This window comes from Leptinotarsa decemlineata, unplaced genomic scaffold (assembly GCF_025532065.1).
Source record: "Leptinotarsa decemlineata unplaced genomic scaffold, Ldec_3_MD MMD2_tig00000035_RagTag_RagTag, whole genome shotgun sequence".
Lineage (NCBI taxonomy): Eukaryota > Metazoa > Arthropoda > Insecta > Coleoptera > Chrysomelidae > Leptinotarsa > Leptinotarsa decemlineata.
In genome coordinates this window covers 19,448,657-19,475,661 of record NW_027412540.1, presented here as the reverse complement: position 1 = coordinate 19,475,661, position 27,005 = coordinate 19,448,657, and the positions used below count along the sequence as shown (strand labels likewise).

At 35.1% G+C, this 27,005-nt stretch overlaps 1 protein-coding gene across 5 annotated transcripts in view; it reads left to right on the top strand.

Moving 5' to 3' along the window:
- LOC111506585 (discoidin domain-containing receptor 2) overlaps positions 1-27,005 on the top strand; it is an 842,991-nt gene that overhangs the window by 676,126 nt on the left and 139,860 nt on the right. For all 5 annotated transcript variants that reach the window (XM_074171999.1, XM_074171996.1, XM_074171997.1 and 2 more), the window contains 2 exons: positions 11,090-11,337; positions 11,724-12,069. In XM_074171999.1, the coding sequence (XP_074028100.1) occupies positions 11,090-11,337; positions 11,724-12,069 (594 nt within the window). The remainder of the gene's footprint in view (positions 1-11,089; positions 11,338-11,723; positions 12,070-27,005) is intronic.

Sequence of the window (27,005 nt, the reverse complement as noted above, 5' to 3'; positions counted from 1 at the left end):
TACCACTATTATTATTATATAGATTGGTATACGTATCCAATTCACATCTCAATCATTTTCTGATTCTGCCCTTCTACGCAAAAAATATTGGCCTGCTATTTTTGGTTATCTCATAATTATTATCAACAGTTATTTTGTATGAACTGTCTGTGCCATGCGACGTTCAAAACAATAAAAAACATCAGACTAGCAAAAAACATAAAAAGGTATTTATTCATCAAACCACTGACGTGTTGACAACAGTTGAGAGAAATAGATCCAATCATTTGAAACATCTATTTTGTCATGGAATGTCGAAGAACCGAGACGAAAGCCTAAAATATCTGTCACCGAATGCTTTCACGTTTACATCTTCATAAACTTTTTTCGAGCCGACGTACCGAACCTGATAACAAAGAGAAAGCGTAAAACCGAACGATTTTAAAAAAGAAATGATATATTTCATGACATTCTTATATATTATATATGTCTCATTCACTTTATCAACCGGCAAACCAGAAAACTGTTGCTGGTTTGAGTATGAAGAATTGTTCGTCGATAAAAGGTCTGAGTATCGATTGTGAAATATATAAAATCTCCGCAACAAAAGAAAAAGCACGCTCGTTCCCTAGTAAGAGGGTTTTAAATCTTGAGAGCCATCTGCGAGGAAAGAATCATTTGGGTTTTATTCGCATGTCGTGTGATTTGCAAATGACAGGTTGGAATGAGATATGCTTATTTGTTGGCAAATTCCTATACAGTGAAAGTTGTATTATTTTAGTTCCCATAAATGAATGTTCTAATCAAAACATTTTTTTCATATTCATACACTTTTATGTAGGATATTTCAATGAAACTAATCGCTTATATTTTCATTTGCATATCATGTTAGACGCACTTGACTTAGTGGGGAAATTCGGAAAACAGCAATCAGTTTTTCTAGAGAGAAAGACGCCAATGATAATTTTCATATTATTACACTAGTTTACAGCCAATTTACAAGATTTTTGAATTATGATTTTTTTCAAAAAAATTTAATAAACACGACATTCCAAATTTGCTTTTTCTTTAAATTGAGGAAATTGTTTGAAATCTGGCAACACAGTGTCTAAAACAAGTTAAAAAGCCGTTCTGCTCCATAATGGTAACAAAAGACCCTCTATTCCTCTTGCACATGCAGTTGCCATGAAGGAAACATACGAAACTATGTCACTTATTCTAAATGCAATAAGTTATAATATGTATAAGTGGCAAATATGTGGTGACCTAAAAGTCATAGGACTATTACTAGGGCGGATATACGAAGTTTTGCTGTTTTCTTTGCCTTAAGAACACTAGGGCAACACAGATCCATTATCAAGTAAAAGAATGGCGTGTAGGTCAAAGCTAACGTGAAGAATATACCTCTTGTTGATCCCAACAACGTTTTGTTACCTCCATTATACATTAAACTGGAGTTAATGAAAAATTTTGTAAAAGCATTAGACAAAGAAGGTGATGCGTTTGAATATCTTAATCACGTTTTTTCAAAATTAAGTGATGCAAAGATCAAGAAAGGTATATTTGTTGGACCACAAATTAGAAAACTACTAAGTGATCAACAGTTTGATCAAAAATTAAGTAATGTTGAATTAGCTGCATGGAGTTCTTTCAAAAGAATTGTTTCGGAGTTTTTAGGAAACAAGAAAGTAGAAAATTACGAAACACTTGTAGAAGAACTACTTGAAAACTACTGCAGAATGGGATGTCGCATGTCTCTCAAAATCCATTTCTTGCACTGCAATTTGAATTTTTACCAGAAAATTTGGGTGATGTCAGTGACGAACAAGGGGAAAGGTTCCACCAAGATATACTGACAATGGAGCAACGTTACCAAAGCAGAAAACAATGAAACATATAAACGAAAGTCAATATTTGCAAAAAGTTTATGCACAAAAGACTTCATTTGAATGTTTTTTCATGTGTATTGTAAATAAAGTCAGCTGTCCTCAAAATGTATTGTTTTTTTCTTGATTTGATGTTATATTTCCCTATAATAGGTGAAAATTTTTGAACAAAATGAAAATAACTACCTATAACTCAAAATCTTTACGTGATTAAAAATTTTTGATATTGAAGTCGCCGTCAGGATGCTTTAAACCCCCATGTATAGCCATTATAACATTAGTCGCATATTTTCATTCGTTGTGTTATTAGAAATACTCAACTGTTAATTGACTTTGGGAAAAAATATATCTTCATGAGAATCTAGAAATCCCCAGTTAGATCAGAGCAAAATTACGGAGCAGGATATTAATTATGAAATTACAGAACCCTGTTCATCATAATGTCAGCATTTCCTTCGAAACATTCTGCCCAAGATAGACGGAAAACCCTCATCGTGGATCTGCCACCTCTATTTTCCCAAATAGAAAACTTTTGATCCCCAACCAGAATAATTCTTTCACAGCAAACCCATACATTCCTAAGAGACAAATCATATCAATCGAATTCAAACTTTCAGCAACCAGAAACATTCACCACTTCTATCACCACCAACCTTCGAATGACACTAGTTTATATCGCTAGAAGTTTTTCGAATGATTCTTAAGAAAAAGGAAAAAGTTGACCGATGCATCCAAATCAGAAGATTCAAATGATCTGTAATATTCAATATATGCACAGAGCAACCCTGCATCTATTGCAACTACTTCCTGATACAGTGATATTTTTCAAACAACTACCGCCATCTCTAGGTCAGGTCGGTACTTCTGGGACCACTCTGCCATGTCGAAGTACTACTCTTTCATCTCGCGGCATGTCACATACTGATCTTTTCCAATCATCTTGCTTGTGGCATTGAATTGTTTGTGGAAACAACTGATTTTATTCGCATTTTACGACATTCATCACTGAAGGACGCAAGTCCACATGATATTTTTAACGGTGTTTTCAGATGGTGTTCCATTAGTACCCAAAATTGAAGTTATTCTTTACTATCTTATCGAAAAGCTTCACCAGTGACTTCTGTATTTACCACACATCTGCTTTTATCAAACACTAACTGTCAACTTACGTGGTAGGTAAGTAAAGGTGGTTTAAGATTTTTCATTTGAGATATCATCAAATAGTTCTTCGCTGAAAGAAAGCTCTGATGGAGAATGCAAGCACTCAATCATAAAATTCTCATTCATTCCTCCAATAAGCGCAGATACAATCTATGAAATTCATTGCAATCAATTTTCCTTAATATTCTGCAAAAATCTCCTAAACAACTTCAGCACATGTCGGTTGCAGTGAGATTAAAAGAGAACTTCTCTTTATGGCACAATCCATCTTTTGATTCCTTAAAACTGTAGAAAGATCAGCAGCGAGAGCCGGCGAACTCCCATAGCCGTACGATAGATAAAAGCTAAACGTGTCTCAACTTTTGAAAAGTGTAACAAGTAAAAAAGTTGTGGAAGTTATCTTGTGCAACTTGGGGCTTTTCTGGCTGCTTTATCGCGCTCCGCAGCCGATTTATCAAGTGCGAAGGTATGCCGCAGTTCCATCCCAATTTTCCTTCATTTTCCTTCGAACAGAAGGGGGATGGCAATCAGGACTTTCGGATTTAATAGAAATATGAATCAGAAGGAAAATGAAAGGGTGATCAAGATACGATTGTCCTTAAATCATCCTCGTTGGGACTGAGTTTTATTGAATGGGGAATTATACAAACGATCTTACTTGAATAATTCAGACCCTACATAAAATTCAAAAATATCTTTGTTCTCAAGGTTATTTGTTGATTATATTACATATTTCATTCGAGTTCTGTTCATGGACAACCTGACAAAAAGTATGCATCTGTAAATGAGGATGCTTCGGTTAGAGATCATATCTATTAGTTGAACACTATCTTCACTGGTACCACGGAATCTCTCGATCATCAGTATATAAATTGAGATCATTTGTTATTTCATATTTTTGATAACTCCGGCACTTAGTAACGTCTATTGTTATATATAATCGTATAGTCTATACATGAAAATATATGATATGATGTGATATATATGAGATGATCACCAATTACATTACTTGTGATTCACTGTTTGGAACTTTTGGTGTAGTAATAGATAGATAGGAATCACACGTTAAAAGGTAAAACCTCGTTAGTCCTTAGCTCGCAAACGTTTCTCAACTTGTGCTTGTTGTCGTTCGTATGGGGGCGACAGCTGATTAACGGAAAAACAAATTTTAAAACAGATTTTTAAACAGATTAAAGAGATAGATAGATTGGCAGCACTTTATTTCCAACAGGTGTACATCCAATAACAGGAAATGTTAAAGAAAATTTACTGAAAAAAATAACATTCAATTCAATTGAATTTACATATTACATATTCAATTGACAAATTACAAATGGTATTAATAATATAAATGAAATAATTTAATAAGATTCAATTGACATATTATAAATGAATAGGCCTTCACAAGGTTGACATAAAACAATTGAAAATTATATAAAAAAACTATAAATGAAAGGTTCTATGTGGGATACCATCCTTGATAAAGTTCAAAGAGTTACTATTAATGTCACACATGTTACATAATAAATAAAAAAATTATTACACATTAAATTTACTGGTGCTTTGAGATTCACATTTTTTGTTCTACTACTCTGACACTGAAACGTTTTCTCGTATCTTGAGTTGAGGTGTTGTACATAAAAATTTATTTTTTGTAGGAGCGGAGCACAGGAAATGTTATTATTTATTAAATTATATAGAAATGTGACCGTAATGAGGAAGTCTACGTGTATTTAGTGATTGAATTAGTTCAAAGGGATGAAATAGTCAATCCTCTTTTGGGGCTGAATACCTGTAGTGCGAAAAGACAAGAATTTCAAGAAATTTTTTTGGACAGCTTCAATTTGCTGTATGTGAGAATTAATAATGGGATACCAGATCATCGCCCCATATTCTAGTTTGGACCTCACATAAGAATATAATAACGTGATTTTCACCTTTGTATCTCTGAATTCTCTGGTGTCCCTCATTATGAAGCCCAACATTCGACTAGCGGACGAAACAGCTTGGTCTATATGTGAAACAAAAGTGAATTTCTGATCAAAATTAATGCCAAGGTCTTTCATTTCATTTACTCTACTTATGGTATTGTTATCAATTTTGTAAGTAAATTGTATTAGAGAAAGACAATACACGATATTTAGCAATGTGAACATTTAAACGATTATTGGAACACCAATCATATGTCAGATCTAATTTATATTGTAAGTCTAAGCAGTCTCCATAATTTTGTATCACCTTGAATATTTTAAGGTCATCGACGTAAAACTTTTCCGAATTGCTTATCATTTTAGTTAAATCAATAATGAAAATCAAAAATAAAAGGGGTCCTAAATTCGAGCTTTGGGGCACTCCGGAACTGGGAGTATATAGAGCAGATTTAAATCTTTTATACTCTACATATTGTTTTCTATCGAGTAGATGATTTGACATGAGTTTCACCAATTTTACTGAAAAACCAAATTCTGATAGACGCTTGAGGAAAATGAAGATATTTATTCGATCAAAAGCTTTTTGCATGTCTGTTTAATCCCAACAGTTTAATCCCAACACCAAAGCAGGCAAGCTCACTTTTGTGGTATTCTGAACATTTTACGTTTCACAATTCACTTGAGGGATTTAGAAATATTGGTTTATATTTCTGTTACCATAATTTTTTCTGACTGAACTGACGTCTCAACAGTTGAATGCCCACAGGTTTCACTTCCAAAACGATATTTCGTTCCAGATTTGTAAGTTTTCCAAAATACATATAAGTTATATAACTAAACAACTATTAGACACAAGCATTACGTTTTGTGAAAATGAAATTATACCATGTCGCATTGCGATAGGTCACCCTGCGCAGCTCTGTTTCACGGCTGTGCTGCTTAGGTAAGAATTGAATTCAAATTCAGTGTAAGGGGCAGGTTTGTAACAAAACTTTGCTTTCGCAAAGTGTGAAACAAACCTTCGCATCAGCCTTCGCATGTTTTTAACGGAGTTTTAACGGAGTTGGAAATATATTTTCAGTGTCAATGATCCTTGATGTTTTCTGGGCTTATAACTTTGACTTCATATGGAAAATTAATATTTTGAAAAAACTTTCTGGGTATTTTCACCATCCTCAAGAAAATTTCTGACTACCATATGAAAATTTAAAGATTTCAATCTATCTAATGATACAATACAGAAAATTCCTAAGAATACGAATTTTGGAGAGCCACTTGCTCACAAAAAAAGGAACTTATCAATTTATGGTCGCATTGTTGCATTTGGTGAAAAATAACATTATTATTCATATATTATGAACGCATGACTCTATTCATTAGTCCTTCCAGTACCCCGACTTTACTTTCCTTAATTTTTTCTCCGTAGGTTCACTTGATAAATGGAACTATACGAGTACTGATGTGAACACAAATCACAGAGCCGTACTGAAAAGTATTTGAGTAGTTCAGCAACGTGCACAAAAATATATTGATTGCAATTAGACATTTCTTCAAATTGGTTATTTGAAGAAAAGAAACAAATCTTGAGTGATTTGAATAGTAATTATTTTCTTTCTTCTGGAAATTGAAGACAGAAGTTTCTAACCACGATGAGAGGAAGTTTTGTTACAATGCATGATGTATACAGCATCATTATGGATAACATTTTGAACGTGTCTCAGAATATATTTTCTTCAATATTATGTGTTTCCTGAATTCATTATATTCATCGCGTGACTGAGAAACGGCCTCAAATTGCAGTCGAATGTAAGCGGCTTACAAAAAAATTTTGAATGACGAAAACTGAAAAAAGATGAATCCGCAATACACGGGCTTGATAGGCAAAATTGGAAACTCTAGCGAAGAATAAATATATTGAAAATTGTTTTCCCACATCAGAAGAAAAATATTCTCCCACGTATCATCATCTGGAGATGATGCGTGGGAGAACCTAACATTTTATATGCGAAGAAGTCAATTGATAATGGAAAATGTTCTTGAAAAATTATTCATTTCCTCCTCACCCTAATTTGGTCAATTTAAGGTCATTAATATCTCAAGCAACCATAAAGAAGCCAATCACGTTCTGAAAGATTAACTGTAGTCCGTCCCAACCAGAGAGAAAGTGCATCTGTTCCCGACTTCTCCGTGTTCTTCTTCCAACCCATACCCTTGCTCCAAATAACAATCAAGCATTTTAATCAAATAACCGACGTGCGGAATTCACTCAACTAGTTCCGTACACTCCTTCCCGTTTACGTGTACTAAAACAGGACAAAAACCGGGAAAGTGGCAATTGAGGAGGTGCAACAAATAATACCATTAATCCTGCCGGAGCAAAGTAGAATATCTAATGATCTTGGAGGGTGTATGGAGAACATTTTCTGAATAAAGTTGAGCTAGTCTGACTCCAAAAGCACGGCGTAATGAGCTTGGCATATGTGAGTTGAGACAATAATAAATGATGATTTCGAATCTGTGGATGACGATGATAGATAAAGAGGTGGGGGTTTTATAGGTGTATATGGACTACCGAAAGTTGTTCTTTTATGTGATGACAATAAAACTGGTTGAAGAAATCAAATGAGTTTATACGTTGCATCCGATACGTTGCATCCGTGCGTATTTATAGAAAAAAACTTTCACAATTTTGGGGTGGAGAAGAAATTGAAACAACCGACAGGACTTATATATATATATATATATATATATATATATATATATATATATATATTGAGTAATACTTGTCCCACTACAGGGCCTTTCAATCTATGATATCGCAAAAAAAATTGATTCCCCAAGTATTATATCTCGGTTTTAGACATTTTTTCGAATTTTTATCTCGATTGACTTCAAGTTTTGGTTCTCCACGCAAAAAAATACTCAACTCTCTAACATCAACGCAAGTTTCAGAAATTTCGATCGAAAGAGAGAAGTTTATGTTGAAGTTGAATTTTCAACTCCAAATTAAAAATTGAAATGATATTTCATAGTTTCGGATTTTGAAATTATCAAGCTGAATTTCTCTTAATTATTTCATTGAGAAAAATATTCTCTTTTTGTCATTCTCTATAATTCGGATAAAAATACCTCGAGTGAAGCGAAAATACCCAAAATAACTCTTCAATTATATTGTTAGCTGATTTCGGCCAGACTCTATTGGTGAAAAGTGCCTAAAAAATATAATTTTGTCTAGAATGGATATTTGTTCTCCTTGCAGGCAAGTAGATATGTAATAATAAGTAATTCAGACGATTTCACCTCGAAGTATACAAATTTCATAATTCTACATAATATGACATATTTTTGTGAATTAATTTTAGCTCAGTTTTATATTTTTCGTAGATATGAACCGCCACAATTGTCATTTTTCGATACAATTCTTATTCAGTGTCAGTCACCCTGAGAAACTGAGCAATTTTTCATAAAAGTAAAAATTGAATATATAGGGTATAGTATTATTCCACTACTAAAGTTACTACATTATTTCAGAAACTATATGAAGTAATGTATAGGGAATCGCAGGTTGAAAGGTGAGACCTTGTTATCCTTGGCTCGCACAGTTTTCAACTTTTGTGAGATGATAGCTGGTTTACGGAAGAAACATATTTCAACAGAAATCAGAACGGAATTTAATAATTTAGTTTATGCATAATTACGTTCCAAATATCCCTCTAACTATATTACAGAATCTATAAAGTGTCTTTCAATATCTTGAAACTGGGTGACATCCTAATTTCCATTTTGATTTTTTGTATTTCCAGGAAGACATTTTATAAATTTGATAATTTATTCGAATGTATTCACTGTTTTATTATGTTTCTGAGAAGTAATTTTCCGGTTTGCTTCATATGAATCAATCTTTGGAATAGTAATTTAGACAATAAAGTTTTATTCACATCAAATAACTGTACTTCGAAAACCGATTCAAAACTATTGGATAACCTTTTTGTGTTATTACCGATTTTTTATTGAGATTTTTCAAAATTTGTTCATTTTCAATTATTGAACATAAATATTTCACTGCTAATCAAAATTTTCATCGATAATTTTATGCCTGAAAAACAATTCTTGAGGATTATAACCGATAGGTTGCCTTTTATGTTTCGGGATTTGGCAACCTCTATGTTGCAATCTGGCAACTGACAGCTCTATCGTAAAGTTGGACATTTTTTAGCTTATACGTACTCAGAACATTTTGACATACGCGCGCTATCTGTGTTGTTTACAATAACTCGAAAGATTCATCTCGGCCCAAAAATGGAATATTTTCGTGCAATTATTTTTTTCTTTCGACGTGGATTTACTCAGCAACAGTGCATGGATGAACTTAATTCAATTTTTGGCGATGAAGCTCCATCAAGGACCAGTGTTTATCGATGGTATGGTGAATTCAATCGTGGTCGTAGTTTACTCTAAAGGTGCTATTCACCAAAAAAGCGAGCACGAGCGAACAAGAGCGAACAAGAGTGAACGAGAATTCTGCATCAATAATCGTCTGGTAAGTACGGGCTAGCGAGTGAGCGAACGTATGCTTATTCGCGTTCAGAAAAGTTTGAGAAGAAGGCGGTACATAAAAAGTTGCTCGCACAAAGTAGATGGATCAATTACAACTACGAACTTGAAGATATTCGCTCTGGTGTGGACGAGACATCAATATGTCGAGCAATCATGAGCGAACACGAGCAAACATACACGAATGCTCGCTCATGCTCGCTCGTGCTCGCTTTTTTGGTGAATACGCACCTTAAGACGAATTTCGTGAAGGTCGTCCAAAATCAGTTGTTGTTCCGAAAATAATCGATGCTGTGCGCGAACTGATATTGCAAGATCGTCATGTGACCCATCGTGAGATTGAGACAACCTTAGGCATTAGTTGGACCAGCATACATTTAATATTGCATAAACATTTGACTGTCAAAACAATTGTTCATCACATCACACAATTTTTCCCTCGCTCAAAAAAAGACTCATGTCGATTGGTCGAAGGAAATGCTCAAAAAATACGATCGCGGTGCTTCAAAACACGTCTATGATATCGTGGGAGGTGATGAATTGTGGATTTACGCGTATGAGCACGACAGTAAACAGCAGTCGACTGTATGGGTGTTTCAAGACAAGCCAAATCCAACAGAAGTTGTTCGCGCACGAAGCACTTTCAAGCAAATGGTCGCCTGTTTTTTCAAAAAAAGTGGACATGTCGCAACCGTATCACTAGAACAACGCAGAATAGTCAATTCTGAGTGGTACACAACCATTTGTTTGCCAGTTGTCTTCCAAGAAATCAGGAAAACCAACCTCCGAAGACGGATCACTCTTCACCACGACAATGCGAGCTCTCACACATCGGCTCAAACAACTGCATTTTTGAGGACCCAAAACATCGATTTGATGAGTCATCTGCCGTATAGTCCTGACTCGGCAGCGAATGACTTCTTTTTATTCCCGCACGTAAAAAACATACTGAGAGGTCAACGTTTTTCGACACCTGAAGAAGCGGTTGCTGCATTCAGAATGCATGTTTTGGAGATACCTCAATCAGAGTGGCTTAAGTGCTTCGACAATTGGTTCAAACGCATGCAATAGTGTATAGATCTTCATGAGGAATATTTTGAAAAACAATAAAGTGATTTCAGATGATTAATGCTTGTCTTTGTTCTCTAATCCCGAAATATAAAAGACAACCATCTATAAAGTAATCCTGAAAAATCTAACGAAGAAATTAGAGAAAAACAAAACCTAATGAACGAAAAGAAATGAAATAAAATCAAGTAATACAACAAATTATATACTTCAGGTAAATTTGGGCTGTCAAGATTCGTACCACCGATATATATTTCATCCTTTTTTTTTAGTGCACACTGTCTTTTTTATATTCCAGTGATATCTACATCAATTATATTTTTATCAATAAAATATAATCAGGGTAAACATAACGCCGTTGAATAAAGCCGAAATAAATTATTGAATACTATATTGAACAATCTTTTGAAAACACATTTCCGTTTAGTAACCTAAATTTTTTTCATGAGTAAAGAATATTCGGAATTCGCTCAATTACAATCCTTCATTATGATACTCTTTTCTTTTCAGTTGGATTAACCAATAATCTCACTGAAGATGATCTACAGAAGTACTATCTTCTTCCTGAAACTATTGCCACTACAACTGCTCCAGGTATTCCTAGTGAGACTACCCATGCGAGAAAGGAGGTGACTCCAGCTACCAGTCCTACCAACAGCACTCAAGCGTACATTGGACTTATCACAGGAGCCTTGGCGATGATCATACTCCTCTTGGCTTGTACTGTGTTTCTGATGATCAGAAGAGGAAGAAAAAAGGTAAGAGAGCACTTGAAATTCTGATAATATGAACTTTGTCATTACGATATACAATTTTGGTTGGTCTTTATAATTTAGTTAGTTTCGGACACCTTCCTGCCTTTCATAGAAAAAATAATATACAATTCACCAACATTTCCATTGAAAAATTATTTTTTGTTCGAATCAGATTTTTCTAGATTAGAAGCATATTATTTTCCCTCTACTGTTCTGATATATTCTCAAAAATCCACTGAGCTACGAGGCTATCAACTTATCTGTCATTCTCTTCTTCATTTTTGTCTTTTTATCAACTGAATTTTCAGTCTTTCCTTTTGTAGAGGAAATCATATACTAAATTTACTAAAATCATTGTATTTACTGATATTATTTGTCTTCTGTTACAGGTCGCTCTCCTTCATAAACACACTGCCTTGGTGTCTAGTAGCACCAAACCAACGACGATAAATATGAAAGACCTGAAAACTAACCCCATGTCGACCCCGATCATCAATAATAGTCTGTCGAGATCTAGGTTGTCAGTGAAAAGTAAAGGAAATACCATGGGCAGTGATACTTCTAAGAAACAGAAGAAATGCAATTTGTATGGTCATGTTACCGGGGAAGAATCTGATAGTGAAAATTCTTCGGTGTACCATGAACCCTACAAACTACTTCCGAATGGTAAACAGGAGTATGGTTGTCTACTGAAGAAGGAGGGTATTTCGACTAGTAAAAGCGGAGAATATACAGGTGAGCAGAATAATACATTGGACTTTTCAAAACTTCATCAGGAATTGAAAAAGAAAAGAGTCGTTAATACATACTTCTATTGTTTCCATTAGTTTTTTATAACAATCTATTAAAAAGATAGACGGTGGTGTTTCAACATCATCTACATGTGCTAATATGCAAGTAGATGAAGGCCGAATATGGAGTCCTTGCATAGAAAGTAGTCATACTCATTGCTCATACTTCATCTTGATATTTCAGAGTGGATAACTGATCCATGTATCAGTTCTCCACTCTCTTACGGAATTATCAGGATATTGATATAGATAATGTTCTATAAGTTTTCCTAATATTCAACAAAATTGAAGAGTTTAGAGGTAATGGAAACAGTAGATGCGCACTGTATAATGTTGAATGTAAAACTATTCAAATCCTGAGACCTCGTTCTTTCATATACAGGAATCTTACTGACGATATTACTATCTTTCAACAGAATAACACATTTTATTCATTTCATAAAATGAAGTGTATTTTTATAAAAATGCAAAAACGGGCCTTGTAGCTGTTACCAGAAGAACTTTAATTCATAACGGAAAATAAGAGAGACACTTTAGAATAATTGTGTAATGTTTCAAGGAATTTCTAGATGCTTTTAATACATTAAATGCGGAGTCGGTTTCGAATTTAAATCCGAAATGAAGACAGCGGCGGTCCTTACAGAGTTCTTAACGATACTTTGAATATTGCACTCAGTGGTGTTTACGAGTTCTACAGAAGTCTAACATTCCCATTAGACTTTAACCCTTGTCTACAGTTTCATGTACGTATATTTATAAAATCCGCAGACGCTTAATAAAGCAGTAAATATGACTATATTATGAAGAGATTTGAGATCTGTTGATCATGGTTGAGTTCGTCGTCCACTGCAACTTCTGGAGATGAAGCAATCTACTATGTTCAAGTAACACCTCTCCATCAACACTTTGTCAAAAAAAGCAATCTGGATAGGCAGTTCAGATGAAATTGAAAGACAGGTTAGGTTAGGTTCAAAGTGCAAGTCAAACTTGACCAAACGTGTCAATGAAGCCGATGAGTTTATTTGTTGAGTGATATTTTAGAACAGATGGCGAGAATCAAACTCAGCCATTCATTGAAAACCTAACTTGGTATACGGCTAGACAGGCGTATAGTATATGCCCCATTATTTAATCGTCTTTCAGATACTTCCAAACAGTATTTTTATAAGATGAGTCGTCATACGATAGTGACCCAGACAACGTAGGTCATCACTGTTTAGTCTTACAACAGTTTCGTGACTCTTTTCGAAATATGTATGGATAAATGTCTTGGAGTGGTCCAATCTTGGTAGTCCAATACTGGTCCAAGTATTCAGTACCAGAAATAATGTTCCGAAGAACTGGTTACTTTCATGGCATCGGATGATATACTTGATAAAGAAAAGTATTAGCTTCAACTTCCTCCCTCAAAACTCCCCAATGTAAAATATAACCAAGATTCATTCATATAACGACTTAATTGGTTAATTGTAAATGAACAGGTAAATAGACATTTTCCATTATTTTTGCTGTGTAATTATTCTTTGAATCGAGCTTTCTAAATAATAATAATAATAATTTATTCTCCTTTTATTTTACATTTTTGTACATACATATGACACAGTGCAGAAGATAAGCGGGGAAGGGAAATAAATGGGCAAACCTACAGAAGATCAAGTCTGTGCGTAGGGGATTAGACGGGGAGGTTCAATTGAATCTGAAGTTGATAATGATGATATAACATAGTACATATAAAGAATATAAAATATCTAAATATCCAAATAAACAATACCTAAGTCTATAGTTGATAAAAGTAATATATATAATAATATAACATCAATTATTTGAAGAAATATAAGATAATGATAACATAACATAACGTAGTACATAAAAGGAATATAAAAATATATAATATAAACAATAAGTATATAGTTGATATAAATCAATGAATCAATCCTGAATCAGCCTAGAATTTACCGAAATTAATATTATATACTCATCTCTATACAACGCGGACGCCACTGAACAAATAGTTGTGTCTAGAACACAAAACGTTCTTCAAATAGACAGAGGAATATTCATAAGAGATCCCAAAGTGTCTGAGCACTAGGACGTGATTCCATTTTCGCAGAATGCAATTCTACCTAAGAGATCTACAGGTTCCCGTCATTTACATTTAGAACATCTGACAGTTGGTATGCTCTCTTTTACTTAATTAAGGATTAGAAAAGCCTCCGGGAGAGTTTCGCAGCTCGAATTCAGTTATTTCAGCTTCGGGAGAAGAGGTGGAGAATAGACGGTTTGAATGGGTTTCAGACTTGAGGGAATTCGGTGCCGTTAGTCACATTTTCCATGTAAATTTTCAGTTAAACAAAAATTCGGAAGAAGCAATGACAATTGTGTATCGAAACAATGCAATATCATTTTGAGTTTATGTCAGAAGAAGCTGTTCTGTTACAAGTGATTGAATATCTGTTGAGCTTGGAACTCGAAGATATGGAACTTGATGGAACGTATGACAAATGTAGGACTATAGATGAAGCTACTTAGAGTCTTTGGCAGGTAGAAAACCAGTTTTTTTTCCTTTCTTGACTTCCAGCTTTGAACTGACATTGATTTTTAACAAATAATATTCAATTTCCAGCGCCGACATTGAAAGAAACTGTATTTGAATCACAATATTATTAAAAATCACAAAGCCTGACGAATGTGGAAGTATTCAGGATGGTTCAATTGTGAAAGTGTTCAGTTGAAGTTATGGACATTTTTTCAATCAATAATTTCAGCGTTTGGTTTAACTTAAGAACGATTTGAAACTAGTTTCTTCATCAACAAGTGTAATTTCCAACCCACAATAGTAAAAACACAAGCGATCCAATAATTAACGAGGTCTATCCAAACGTACGATTCTTAGCACGGATCAGACGATACGCAGTAGACACCCGTCATGTCAGAGTGGATATCGAATCCCCATTCAGAATTATAGTTTATTCAATAAATCGAATTAACCACTTTCGCTAATCAATCGTCTACAGTCTCACCAATTAATTGAATCAACTTTCATACTTACATTGAACTTTGATTTGGTGAATTTTTTCATACACCTTCTATATATTGATATTTATTTATTCTTGACCTTCCAATTCGAAAACTCATCCGTTATTGTAACAGTCTCACGATATAATCTTGAAAAGTGATGAAAGATGTGCTTTTAGCAACCATGTCTTCAAAGAAGATCACGAAATTGACTACAGTTCAACTGAAATTTTGTTTGTTTATTTGTTGTTTCTGGAAATGGTATTATTTCCCAGTCTGAGTCTTACCTTAACCGAACTGATGTTCATCAACGCAGTAAAATTTATGGTTTTTTCCGTCAATTTCAGAATGTATTTCATAAATATCTTCCTTTTTTTCTTGCATAATCAAACTTTGCCTTATTATCAATTAATATACTTTATATCTTTGAATACATATTATATAAATCAAATAAATAAGCAATTATTATAGAACTAAATTTGTATACAAAATTTTGTATGTTGATGACTTCATTCATAGACATTACTGTTTTATTCCAGTCCTCAGTCACCTTGACGGTGGTAAATTCATTCTCTAATCGATCAAGTTGAATTATTTTTGCCAATGATTTTATGGAAGATTCCTCTGAGAACCGTCTACTTGACACTGCTGTGTATATATGAAAAAGGTATCTGCTTTTTGAACAGTGGAATAACCCAAATACAAAGACTTAATAAAATGCATTGTGTAGGAATATCGCAAGAAAAATTATCAGCATCAAATACAAAGTGACAGGGAAGCAAATTCAATTTTTTGTTGAAACATGAAACGTAGGTACTATTGAGACTTTCGAGCAAAAATTTTAAACGATTGTTGTAGAAACAATTCTCTTATAAATTTAGTGACAAAAACTTTTCACTATCTTTGCAATTGGTAGTAATGTTTTCTCAATGGTAAGCATGGTCCCATAGAACATTTCATATCACGTATGTTGGTAACATTCTTTGTTCTTTGGAAGACACAAAATTGCTAATTCTGTGTCATATTTCATGTTACATTTTAGTCTCTTTGTTCTAGCTTACCTAGCACATGTGCTTTCTACCTGTTGATTATTTTAATGATTTCATGAATGATTTGTATTACTTCATGAATATTTTGTGTATGATGTTTTTCTTTGAACAAATTATATCTCAAGGCTATACCTGCATTGACATGTTCTATTTATATAACTTGAACATCATTTGTGGCACAGCAAAGTAATTTTTTCCTCCATTTTTTTTTATTTTTGACATGTATTTCACTTAACAATTATTGTAGTTGTTTCAAAAGGTCACTCAATATATAAAGTGAATCAGCATCGTTGACCAACAGTGTTATAGTAAAACACCATAGCAACTTTTTGATACAATTGAAAGGTATACGGATTCAATGAAACAGTGATGTTAACTGAAATTGTTTGGCTTAGAACTTCAATAAAACAGTATATTTGTATTCCACTGCAATTTTCTTGATATATCTGAGGAAAATGAACAGATAAAAGGTAAATCACAAACGAACTGTCTAGGATTTGGAATATATGATAAATTTAAACTCGACTTATCATATAAAATCATATTGGTGAAGTAAGATGATATTTCAAATTTTTCTATGTAATTGTAGTTAATATGTTTCAATATATAATTCTACATTTTATATTAACATTTTTTTTTTGACTATTTAATGTCAGGTATGAGGCGACTAAGATTACACACATATATTTTATCTTAACCTGTAATATTTTTTTCATAAAATTTGTTTCATTATTCAATACAGTTGCCTTTGAAGGCGACATAACGATTATTGCGGTGATATAATTTTTGATGCCATTTTAAAGTACGACTTGTCTCCTATCTCAACATGGCCCTCAGTTTCAACGAGTATCTCTTCATCGGCGCTAGATATTTTTTCTAAGAACAGGATAAAGTCGCTGAGGGCCAGATCTGGAGAATACGGTGGATGTGGAAGCAATTCGAACATCAGCCAGCTCGACTAACTTCATTTTGCGATCATCCAAAATTATTTCGTGGACTTTTTTTATGTTTTCGTCGGTAACAGCCACTATGGGGCGTCCACTGCATGCATCGTCTCTAGTGCTCATTTCACCTCGTTTAAACTCAGCAAACTACTTATCAACAGTTGATTTTCCCGGTTCAAAGTACGAATAATGCTTATCAAGCCAAGCCTTGGCTTCAACAGTATTTTTTTGCCAAAAAGCAATGCTTCTATTTTGATCAGACTAACAAAAGTTGCTTTACTCAAAATGTTCTATCCCACAAACTAATAGTCCAACAGCTGTGAAATTTATACAGGTATATTTTGAAGGTTAGGTTTGACAAAAAATGATATGGATTCAATACTAGTAGCACCATCTATCCGTCAATCTACGAACTTTTCATCCCACCTAATATCTTGTCGCAGACTTAGTACAGAGTTATCAGCCTGCCTATGGACATGCGTCACCGTATTTCAAGCGGAAATCTACGCTACTGATTCATGTATTTAGCGATTGGCAAAAATTAACTCACGAATAAACATGTTTCCGGTAGCCAAGCGGCTCTGGTAGAACTAAGCAACGTCAAGCAACGTCCAAGTTGGAAGAGAACTGTCAAAAAAGGCTCACCTCAATAAGAATATTGTCTCTGGTCTAGATTCCTGGCGACATTGTCCTGGAAGGTAATGCAGCTGCTGACTTCTTTTCTAAGGAGGACGTTGCTAGCGGTTTCATCGAACCAGAGCATTCTTTCGCATCTCTAGGCTTTGCTGAACAAACACAGAATACCTTTTTTTACCAACAAGACTATGTGGCTCTGTCTGAAAAATAACGAAAGAGCAGAGCACATTCTTTGTGTTTTCAGTATTTTGCAGTCTTGCCATCTGACCTGAGAGATAATTCATTCACCAAATAAACTAGCCGGCTCAGATGACAAAATGGGTTCATTTGGTGAAGTTAGAATAGGTGTGAGCCACAATATTGGAGTATTGGAGGGTAAAGTAGGTTTTGGACCTACTCACTATTGATAATATAAGTCATTTCTATCCCGTACCGATATTATTTTACGAGATTTTTTTTGTTCGCTTTATGTTTCTATCATAATATGTTTGTCTGCTGAAATTGATATTGAATACAATCCTTCAAATTGACTTGTCGAGAGAGAAAAACATGTATCTCCATTTAACTTTCAATGAAATTTCGAAACAAAAAATGTATCCATTCAGTGATACACGAAAGCGTTGAGAAAGAAAATCGTGACTTGCATGATCGAGATAAGAAATAATATAAGTACGGTCTTTCATTTCGTCCGCTTTTTCAGAATTTCAAACCGAAACGCAAAACATCAACGCTCCTCAGCAGTCTACATTTTAATTAAATATTTTGCTTACGCGAGGTGTTCGCGTTTAATGCATTGTTTGTTTCCGACAAAAAAACTGCTGCCGTTAACAGTTTTTTTTTAAGTGGATGTAGCTGTCTTACGGATAACAGAGAAGGGTTTATAAGTCGAAATTACTTTCCGCGTCTCGGTTGTGTATTTACAGAATCGTTCTTAATGAAATGAGAGTCTGGCGCTGTGAAATAAAACATTTCTTTCATTTTTAAACGAGCCCTCATTATCTCGTTCCGGCTTGTCAATCATGACAAATAGATCGCTGGGTAGGAACGGTTTTTTCGCGTGTCGTAGTTTTTATTTTACTGAAGGCGTACCAGAACAGATTGATGTTTGTTTTCTTTGTCGGCTCCCATATCAAGTGATATTTAATTTTTTTTATCAAGCAGTGAGGATTATCAATTTAAAAAACGTACTCTGAATTACTACCACACATTGGGTGTTGCATGTAATGTCGGATTCATTTATAAATGTAAGTACAGACCGGCCAATAAAATATTGGCAATAAGTTTATAGATTCTGGCAACGTATTTGTTGGATACAACAACTTGGATTTCGATACATAACAGTGTTGCGCGTTTAAAGCAAAACCACTTGCCTATCCAAACCAAACTCATTTTTGAAGTGAAAATGGAACTGAATTGCTGCTGCGGGTGCTACTTTCATCATTATAGAAAGAAGATTGTGACAGAGGCAGTTTTTAACATGTGGGACAACTCGATGTCAGTTCTACTTCTGAACACTGGTAGCTGGTTCCACAATGTTATTGAATAATATTTCCTGCCAAGTTACTTGACGAAGATTCGGTTTTTAGTATCCATCTCCAAGTGATGACTAGATGAAAATGACCACAGAGTAGAAAAGAAATAAAAAAAAAATATAAAAATAAGCAAACAATCAAATATGAGCTGCAGTCCTCGTGGTTCAGGTTACCTTTCAGTGGAAGAGATTCATGAAGCAAGAGCCGAATCAATCCTTCTACGAAACCGTTCCTCACTTGGAAGGATCGATTGCAGCTTGAAAAATGTTCTTCCTCACGAATCAGTAGATAGTTGTCCTGAAAATTTCAAGATGAAAATTGGATTAGATAATCTAAAAAGCACTTGCTACATGAATAGCATTCTACATTCTACAAGTGTTGTTCATGACGAAGAATTTCAAGAACAAGGTTTTAACGATGAACGAGTTCATGCAGTTGCAATTTCGAAAGAATGTATCATCTCTCCCACCAACCGATTTCCTGAAGTCTTTAAAGTCCACAAGATACTCGTTAGGACAACAAGAGGATTGCTCCGAATTCTTGGGATTCTTGTTGGATACTCTTCGTGAGCAAAGAAATTGCAGAATCAATATTTCTGACTGCTCTGGATTGGATGATTCCGTACAGTCTATCTCGTCTTGTGTTTGTCCATTTTTTGCTGAAAAAATCCTCACTTGTTTACTTTGCAGTAAATGTTCGAAAGGTTGCAAAAACGTATGTGATTTTCTGGAACTTGAACTGCATAGCGTTTCCTAATATGACTGATAACCAGTCCGTGCAAAGATTATTGTCAAATCATCTGGAAGTGGAACTTTCACCAGGTGATGATCAACTGTATTGCCAAACATGCGCCAAACTAACTGACTATTATAAAAAAAACAAGTATAGCTGAGGCACCAGTCAATCTAATAATGACACTAATGATCTTCAAACATGACTCAACCTCTGACGGGTGACCAAACTCTTACAAAAGTTCGAAATAGAACACTTCAATCTAGCAGAGCACTATTATAATCTTCATGCATTCATTGTTCACTGTGATTCTAGCATTGAATCTGGACATTATTACACATTGGTTAAAGACGAAACGGACTGGTTTAAGTTTGACGATAGTCGTGTCACGGAGTGTTCTGATGATGTTTTGAAATTGTTGGAGCCTCTGGAGACACCCTACATTTTGTTTTCTGAGAGAGAGGACATTGGCAAATCAAGGTCTTCAGATGATGTGGTGCTGCAGGTTTTTCCGGGTTTTCCTGCAACTGAAAAAGCAAATGCACCACTGGAATCAATGAAGTCGCCCCGAAGCGCCAATTAAGTTTTGTCGGTTCCTAATTTCATGATTTTTATTACTTTTTTTATATTAAAAAAGTATGACATGAATGTAATTAGAATTTTCAAAAATGGAAAATAAAAAAATTAAAATATACAAACTGAATAGAGAAAAGTATCTTCTGTATAATTCAGTGTTCATATAGAAGTATTTGTTTCGAAAGAATTTTTTCTTTCGTGTAATTCAATGTTTATATGAAAGTAGCTGTTTCAGGAGGACTTTCTTTCAGTTTGTGTCTGAAAGTTACTTCTTTGCATGATCTACACATCCATGTATAGAGTTACTTATTTTCAAATTGATGAATCCTTCCTTTCTTTAGAAGATTCTCTCATCCATTTTTTTTTTGTATCAGATGGAGTAGTAGAAAGCCAAAAACTTTCTTTCCCAAAAAAAAAATTAAATGGTATGAAGAATAAATAAAAATGAAAAATATCAAAAGATTTCAAACCAAGGTACTTCACGGCGTTTCGTTCGTTATTATCCACCCGAAAACGATTGTGGATGACAAAAACCATGTTCATCTTAGCTCGGTAGTATTTACTGAAGCCCTGTCGTCATATTAATTTCGTCAAAGAGAAATGGATATAACCTTATTGCAAAATATTCATCTTCATTCAGCTACTCATCGAGAAATGACAAATCACTGATGAATGAAAAATCACTAGACAACAAAAACTTGCGAGTGAGTTTACGAACGCACGTTTTAATACGTCAACATCATGCAAGCCTTTATTTACTGTACTGTTTTTGGATGTAAATCATAAGAGATTCATGTGTTGTGCGAGATATTCGTGTTTAATAGAAATTCGTGTTAGATGGGACGTGAAAAATGCCAGCTGTCTCTCACTTTAAAAGGTCCGTAGCTGGGAACGCTTGTTCCATACCCGCTTATCTCGGAAACCAATTTAAGGAAAATACAAATGTTTGCTCGCGGCTTTCTTCTGTCTATGCCAATGTGTTTCGTATAAACCTTGTCTCTGTGGCCCTGTTGTTTTCGATATGGAGACATTGTTTTTTTTGGCATATTGGTTCACTTTTCGCCGGGATATGTTGCCGACTAAAATGATTTCGAAGAGACTGTCGAAGTTGCCTCTTTAATTTTAGTCAGTAACGATAACGATTACAATAATTATTTAACCTCTGGTAGAAGTAATTATATCTCAAAGTGGAGTGCAGTAGATTTGCGAAGAATAAAAACTCAAAGTCGTCTCCACAATTTAATATCACTATCAGATGTTAGAACAGTAATTATTTAATAATGGACATTCCTGATGTAGAATTAAAGTTTCAAATGTATCACCCCATCACAAGCATACATAAGGTTTTTTCGAAAGTTTCGTCCGTTTTTATGAGTTCTTTTTCAAAGGACAAAACACAAGCACTACAGAAAAATAACTCAAAATGCTCTGAGAGCGGTGCTTGTGCGAAAGTAGCGATTCACGTTGGATTTGAATCGCTGGAGTTTACATTCATTTGTGAAAGCGTTCTTAGGAAGTTTATTCCACATAAACGCAGTTCTCCAAATGAAATACTTCTTAAACAATGAAGTTCGAGGTGTACTGAGTTGCTTCCACCAAGTCACTTGAACACCTCTCGTGAAAGAATCGATATTCCAGACTATCGAGAGATGTTCGTGTCTCCAATCAGGCGGATGGCTCTTTCCTGAATGGAATCCAGTAGCTCCAGGATATGCTCAGAGGCGGAACTCCATACATGTGAACAATACTCCAAAGAAGGTCTGATCTAGATTTATAAAGCATCAAAAGTTGCTGAGGTGTGTACAAATTTCTGGTTTGGAACAGTATTCCAAGCTTTTGAGAAGCAGCCTTTGCAATTTCAGCAACATGATTGTGCCAAAACATTGGTGTACATTTCAATCCCAAACAAACTTATCGACGCAGAAAGGGGAATTGTCTGACCTGACATTATATAAGGTTCGGAGCCTGAGTTTTTGTAGCATTGAATTAAATTTGGTTAGTTTCACCGCAATTCGAAATAACTTCTAACTTCCGGTACCGGTATTTTTTGACGGCACTGAGTTTTAAAGCATTTTGTTTTTTAATTGACTCTTTAACGAGAATAGTGCCGTTATGTATAATGTGATCAAGAAGTACCCTGTTTCAAGTACCGCGGGCAATTGACGGCATAGTGCCTAAAGTTTGTTTCTTGACCAGTACTTCAAGATTATATATGACTCGTGGTGTATAAAATCACCCCCTGAAAATTTGCCTGGGCTTGTGGTCTATTATTATATCCGGTTCGGCGACACTCATCGTTTTAGAGAAAACCGATGCTTAGGTTTCGTGGCATTTGATTGAACCTGATCACTTTCACCCCATACGAAATCACCTCTAGATCCTCAATAAGATAATTAACTTCCTGCTGCCTGTGAAGATGTGCATCCGCAGCCTATATCCTAGAATCCAAATAGAATGACGAGGCAAGTGTTGATATACAATAAAAACAGGGTTGGAGACGATATGGATCCTTGGGAAACACAGTAATGTCTCAGTGAATAATTATTCAATTCAATCGAAATAAGCGCCATTTGAATCAATGCACTTTTGCCAACGTAACAACTGTCGATTAATTTTGTCAGCATAAAAATTGTGAGCCGATACTCGATGAATTCGACGAAGGCCGTTTATGCCTGGTCCTGATTGGCGAAGGGTCTGCCGGTGCTTGAAAAGATGGTAGTCAGTTGGAGAGATGTCTGCGTAGTATGGTGGGAAAGGCAGAACTTCGACCATAAAATTGTTTAATTTTCGGACGATGATTCATGAAACGTATGGACGTGAGTTGTCTTGGATCGGACCTCGTTTGTTGACCATGGTCGGCTGCTGGTGATGTTATTTTCGATACAATTCGTAGATTTTCTCACGATGGGACATTGCTGTGAAAGTTATTAGTGAACCACTCCAGCCACTCACCACCATACAGAAACCAGAGTCTTTTATGGTGGGTTTTCATCTTTAGGAAGTGTCTGGGTCTCTTGTTGTCGCAGAGGATCCACTTTTCATCACAAGTGACGATCCGATCCAAGAAATTATTGTTATGGTTGCGCAAAAGCAAATACTAACGGATCTCGAAACGTGGCAATTTCTGTCGATCGTTGGAATCGTGGCGCACCAAATTGTCGAACCACCGGAAACCGTAACGTAACATTTTATTTTTCATTGGAAATAAAGACTTTTTTTTTCACCGTAGTGTGCGCTGGTCAGGCCCTATCCCCCGAAGCCCCGATACATTCGGGAGGGCGCGCGCATTATCAACCAACGACCACTCCCCACACCGTGGGGTAAGTGATCATTGGGTCCGAGAATCATGTGCCCTGAACAAGGGCAGTGAGCCAAGAATGACAGCCTTCTGCATCTGTGTGACTAAGATTTCTGCCTTAGTGCCGCAAGCCGGTATGATTTTAAGATTCGAGAGTAGAGAGGACATCATTCCACCAACGACTCCAATAATCAGAACAATCATCTTGACAGAGTGATCTGGATAGAGTCTGCGGAGTTCGAAGAGAAAATCTCGATATTTTATCCGTTTTTCCTCCTCTTTTCTGATGATATTCGTCTCGCCAGGAGCTGAAAACTCCACGACAAATATCGTTTTGCTCTGGTGGTCGAGAAGGATCACATCAGGCTTATTAGCTTGTATGAGCCTGAGGGTGGGAAACGAATAGTTCCAATAAATTCGGCGCTTCTCGTTCCCCACAACGGATTCATTATCCCCAGGAGCGTAGGGCAACACCAGTGTCTCCTCAATACCGTAAGAGTGCCGTAGATGGTAATTTAGCACTCTTAGGGCCGCGTTATATCGATGGATATAGGCCGAGACCGCACACGCTGGACATGATGATAGCAAGTGCATTAGGGTATCGAGCGCCTCGCGGCAGGCCCTGCACCTTGTGTCAGGAACCTCTATACCCATCACGTGACTGCGGTAGACTAAGGTGTTGAAGACACCATCCTGGCAAGCCATGATGAACCCCTCAGTTTCCGACTTCAGCCCACTCGACCCGAGAAAAGCGAACGTTAGGCGCTTTGATAAGCCAAGGTCTCCAATGTTATTGAAGAAGACCCCATGCATTGGCTTATTATTATTAGAGAAAAACGACAGCAAAAAAATCAAATTTGTAAAAAATGAACAGCATTGAAACTAATAAAACTATTGAAAAAATCTAATATTATTTTATTGACTTAAAAATGATATGTTCATTTGTGTTCGACATTCTAATTAGATATTTTCACATCAAATTCAAAAATTCCACTATAAATAGTTCAGTTTTCGATACTGAACGAGATGATCTGTTTTCACACATTAATGAGGTTTTCCATAATAATTATTTTCTAATTATGGAAGCTGAAAATTCTCAGAAAGGTCGATAAAAAAGATATTTATAACAAATAAAACATCCACTTATTTTGTATTTTGTGATCCAACAAAAAATTGATTCATTTTGTTTCTGACGATATATTAAGAAACGTATAATCAATTTTATGTCAATGTAAATTACATATAATTTGTTTCCAGAATGTTCGATTAAAGCTGCGGAAGTGAAAAACGAATAACGCTGTTGACTTTAGTAAAAGTGTGAGATAATTAAACTTTGAAATCGGTTCGCGAATGGAGTGAATGAGACAAATTGCGAAAAACCGTGACGCAATAAAGTGAAATAAGATTGATTAAGATGAGTATGGTGAGGAATTGAGGAAAATCTGATTCCACGTTCCGTTTGATTTTATGTGTATATATTTCCCTCTTCTCGGGAAATTATTACAGTTTGCAACGGGATTATCTTAAATGTGTTCGTTGAATAATGCAGCTATTTCCAAAATATGATATAAATTCTTGTTCTCGCTCATCAGCCATTGTCAAGAAGTAAATAGTGTAATCAAGCAAATGTTCCCACGCTAAATAACAAGAAATATTTTCATAATAAAATATTTGCATAATGAAAGAAGAAAGTAATACAAATCATGAAAATATGAAACAACAAAAATTAATTGGCGCTCCGGGGTGACTTCATTGATTCCAGCGGCGCATTTGCTTTTTCAGCTGCAGGAAAACCCGGAAAAACCTGCAGCACCACATCATCTGAAGATCTTAATCTGCCAATGTCCTATCTTTCATAAAACGGAATATAAGGTGTCTCCAGAGGCTCCAATAAATTCAAAACATCGCCAGAACACTTCGTGACACGACTATCGTCAAACTTGAGCCAATCCGTTTTGTCTTTGACTAATGCGTAATAACGACCAGATTCGACGTTAGAACCACAGTGAACAATGACTGCATAAATATGATAATAGTGGTCCGCTAGATTGAAGTGAAGATCATCAGTGTTGTTATTAAATTGACTGATGCCTCATTTACTACAAAGTAAACAACTGATGATTTTTCCAAAAAAAGATTTACAAACACACGACGAGATAGACTGTATGGAATCATTCATTCCAGAGCGGTCAGGAGTAAGGATTCTGCTATTTTTTGCTCACGAAGAGTATTCAACTAGAACCCTAAGAATTCGGAGCAATCCTCTTGTTGTCCTAACGAGTATCTAGTGAACTTCAAAGACTCCAAGAAATCGGTTGGTGGGAAAGATGATACATTCTTACGAAACTGCAACTGCATGAACAATTGTTTGATTTTGATGAATAAGTAGGAAACATTCTCGTTCATCATTAAAACGTTTCTGAAATTCTTCGTGTGAAATGCTATTCATGTAGCAAGTGTTTCCTAAATTATCTAATCCACTTTTTTTCTCTCAAGATTTTCAGGACAACTGTCTACTGATTCCTAAGGAAGAACATGTTTCACAGAATCTATATCAGAAATATTCCTCAAGCTACAATATAAATAATTATAAATGGGATAAACATCAAACTTAATTTTTTTTTTGTTGGTCACGGCCTTCAATTTTTTATGCAGTGTACTGCGTTCGTTGCCTTCAGGCATACCAAGCAGACCATGGCCAAGAAACTCGAAAAATTCATTTGACATTTAACTTCGACGGTGAAAGTGTTCATTCTATAGTCTAGATGTTTTCTCATACATTCGAAAAAAAGAGAAAGAGAAATAGGTTGTTTGCTCAACTGATGATATTTTAATAAACGTTTCAGATCGTTGTTCATTTTATATCTATCAATTATAATGATTGATTTTGGATGAAGGACTACCAAAGAAACTCATAAACGTACTTAATTTTTTCAGTTTTGTTCCTAGAAACTGTAGTCAGTTGAAACTTCTAGATAAAATGAATGTGGATAATGAAGATAATGATATTGTGACTTTCACAATAACCTGTTAATCACCTTGGCAACTATAATGGCAATCAGATTAATCTTGATCTCTTTCGTTCATTTTGACCATAT